Source organism: Mandrillus leucophaeus, unplaced genomic scaffold, assembly GCF_000951045.1.
Source record: "Mandrillus leucophaeus isolate KB7577 unplaced genomic scaffold, Mleu.le_1.0 Scaffold75, whole genome shotgun sequence".
Taxonomy (NCBI): Eukaryota; Metazoa; Chordata; class Mammalia; order Primates; family Cercopithecidae; genus Mandrillus; species Mandrillus leucophaeus.
In genome coordinates, this window is record NW_012108141.1 from 1,899,467 (window position 1) to 1,902,567 (window position 3,101).

At 43.0% G+C, this 3,101-nt stretch overlaps 1 protein-coding gene across 1 annotated transcript in view; it reads right to left on the minus strand.

Moving 5' to 3' along the window:
- Positions 1–3,101, minus strand: part of PPEF2 (protein phosphatase, EF-hand calcium binding domain 2) — a 47,176-nt gene that overhangs the window by 16,968 nt on the left and 27,107 nt on the right. Inside the window, exons 12-13 of the mRNA XM_011966184.1 lie at positions 1,977–2,162; positions 779–921 (exon numbers count right to left, since the gene is read on the minus strand). Coding sequence (XP_011821574.1) covers positions 779–921; positions 1,977–2,162 — 329 coding nt within the window. The remainder of the gene's footprint in view (positions 1–778; positions 922–1,976; positions 2,163–3,101) is intronic.

Below are 3,101 nucleotides of genomic sequence, written 5' to 3' on the forward strand. Positions count from 1 at the left end.
TATGCTTCCTTCCAGAAAGAAAGGGGCCTCATTAACAAATATGTGCACCGAATTTCACCTGCCAAATCTCCAGACAGTGAAAGAACCTCTGGCTGTGGCTTGTAGGGGTAACACAAACCCGTTAAAGATGAGAGAAAATAGAAGAGTAACTTTAGAAACACTTAGTGGTTTAGTAAGCAGACTTTACCCAAGACGCAGCCATGGAGAATAATTTCTTCTTCTTTTTTTTTTTTTTTTGTTTTTTTGAGACAGTTTTGCTGTGTCACTCAGGCTGGAGTGCAGTGGCACAATCTTGGCTCACTGCAAACTCCACCTCCCAAGCTCAAGCCATCCTCCCCGCTCAGTCCCCCAAGTAGCTGGGACTACAAGAGCACGCCACCACATCAGGCTAATTTTTGTATTTACTGTAGAGATGGGGTTTTGCCATGTTGCCCAGGCTGGTCTGGAATTCCTGGGCTCAAACTATCCTCCTGCCTCAGTCTCCCAGAGTGCTGGGATTACAGGCATAAGCCACTGTGCCCCACTGAAAATAATTTCTACAGAAAAAAAATTTGTTGCTCCCATTAATGACGGGTAGGTAGAGCTATTAGGAGTGTGTGGAGGAGAAGGAAGAGACTCCTCTACTCTAATGTCTATCACATTAATAGAACGTCATGTGACATAGCCAAATTCTGAATTCTCACGTAGAATTTGGATAAATATAATGTTTGACACTTCATTCAAAGATTCTATAAACACTATAATTTTTTTCTGAAAACCACTCATTGAAAAGTCTTGCCTTTGCCTCATGGTGAGTGTGTTGGTCACCTTGTTAGCTTGATACTGCACGATATGTGGGGTCAGGGCTGGCCCCAGTTTGACATAGGCCCCTCTGTTGCTGCCAACTTCATAGTAGTTGGAGGCAGAAAAGATCGTTAATACCTACATCAAAACAGAAGAGAGAAAGGCATTCACATTCACTGAAGAAACCCTTACCCTCAATCCTATGTGGCCCAACTCAACTGCAGAGGCTGCCGTTTCTCCTAGTGCTCATCTGAGAAACCTTTCCTTCCTTCCTTCCTTCCTTCCTTCCTTCCTTCCTTCCTTCCTTCCTTCCTTGCTTCCTTGTCATCGATGCTAACAGGGCAAGAGTTGTGACCCAAGTCATAGAAATTTGAATTCCGATAGTTTCACAATGTATCTTCTTCACATTTTTATCCCAACTGAAAATAGCAGGGGTCATAGAAAACACCATATTTGCTTCAGCTTAGAGGGGAGCTGGGGCTGATAAACCAGGATGGCCATTGCAATGAGGAGGAAAATCAGTTCTGAGAGCTGATGTGGTGCCTTAAAGCAGAGTTTCCTACGGACGGTTGTGGCTCCTCAGATGCTGTATGAAAAAAGTTTTCACAGTCAATACCTTGGGAAATGCTAGATACTGTATCTCTTCCTGAAGATTTGCAGTGGTAGGAAACTAAAGGTTCTTAGAAGTCCTGCAATAAAGAAACTTGTACAGTATAACCTAGTGGTATTGGGAGAGACAAATATTGTAGGATTTGGAGATGTCCAAAGATCAGTCAGGATGTTAATTGTGCTCCTGAGAAGACAAAGGATGCTGAATCCCTGCCTGGGGAGCAGTGCAGAAATCCAATTACCCTGTAGGCTTTTTTGAGACATCTGACAGTGAGCCACATGACCTGAAGAATAGAGGTGTGGCTGGGAAAACACAGGCCTTGTATTTCCATTCATAAAACGGGACCATGTCACTCAGGCTATTGGTGGACAGTGGCCTCAATCAAACTTTGGGTATTAAAGAGGCTATAAGAGTCAAGGATAAACGACTGTAAAGGACGTAGTTGCTCTGAGCAAGTGGTCAAATAGACAAATAGAAGGTCTATAGGTTGTTAGAAACTGGGAGCCTTTGCTCATCCAGGCCTGAGCCCTTTGGACTACTTCGGTGACACACAAGTCTGTGCTGCTGCAGAGGGAGCACCCACCTTGCGGTTGTGACAGAATTCATAGCCTTCAGGTTTGCATTCGTGTGAACGGATCAGGAATCGCAGGTTGTATTTTTGTAGCAACTGTTGTGTCACATCAGGCCCAAAATAACAGCCTCCTCCTCGAATAGTGTTGGCCTTGCAGCCCTCTTGAGCCATGGGATCACTCCACAGGATATCTACAACCTGAGAAAACCAAGAGATGTTTTCCTTCCCCAAAACTAGATACATACTCATCCACAGGCATTCAAATGAAAAGAAGAGGAGGAGGAGGAGGAATAAAAATAAGTGAATAAATGTCCATGCAAGAAATATTTGTCATACATTTATATTTTGGACCTCTAAGGTTCCAGAATTTCATATTACTCACAAAATGAATGTGTGCATGTATACATATTCGTTGACAAGTATATACACACTTTCTTGAAAATAAATCTGATATGAAAGTTCAATATGTAAAACAGATGAAGTTGCCCTGCTAGAAGCTTTGATCATGGCCAGTAGTCTTCAGTCAGTGCCAATGCTCCAGACTCCTGGACGTTTGCCCTAAAGAGAAGGCGCAAGTCCAGGGACTGGCAAGAGAGTCTCTTGCATATTCACAAGATCCCAGATGTGGTCCTGGGAAAGCGCAATTGACATTTTATTTCTTAAAGTAGTTTAAGAATTTTTTTTTCTTTTTTACAAATTGCAGAGAGGGCCAGGCTGTAATCCCAGTACTTTGGGAGGCTGAGGTAGGTGGATCATTTGAGGTGAGGAGTTCAAGATCATCTTGGCCAACATGTGAAACCCCATCTTTACTAAAAATACAAAAAATGAGCCAGGCATGGCAGTGCAACACCTGTAATCCCAACTATTGGGGAGGCTGAGGCAGGAGAATCACTTGAACCCGGGAGAGGGAGGTTGCAGTGAGCCAAGATCGCACCACTGCTCTCCAGCCTGGGCGACAGAGTGAGATTCTACCTCAAACAAACAAACAAACAAATAAGTAATTGCAGAAGAGCTGAGCAATTTTTCTAACACTTCAGATTCTACCCTATTATTAATACTCAGGAAGACAGTAACTGCCAGTCATACACTACTCAGATGAAATAACTGAATAATTTTGGTTATTGACATTTAATACTT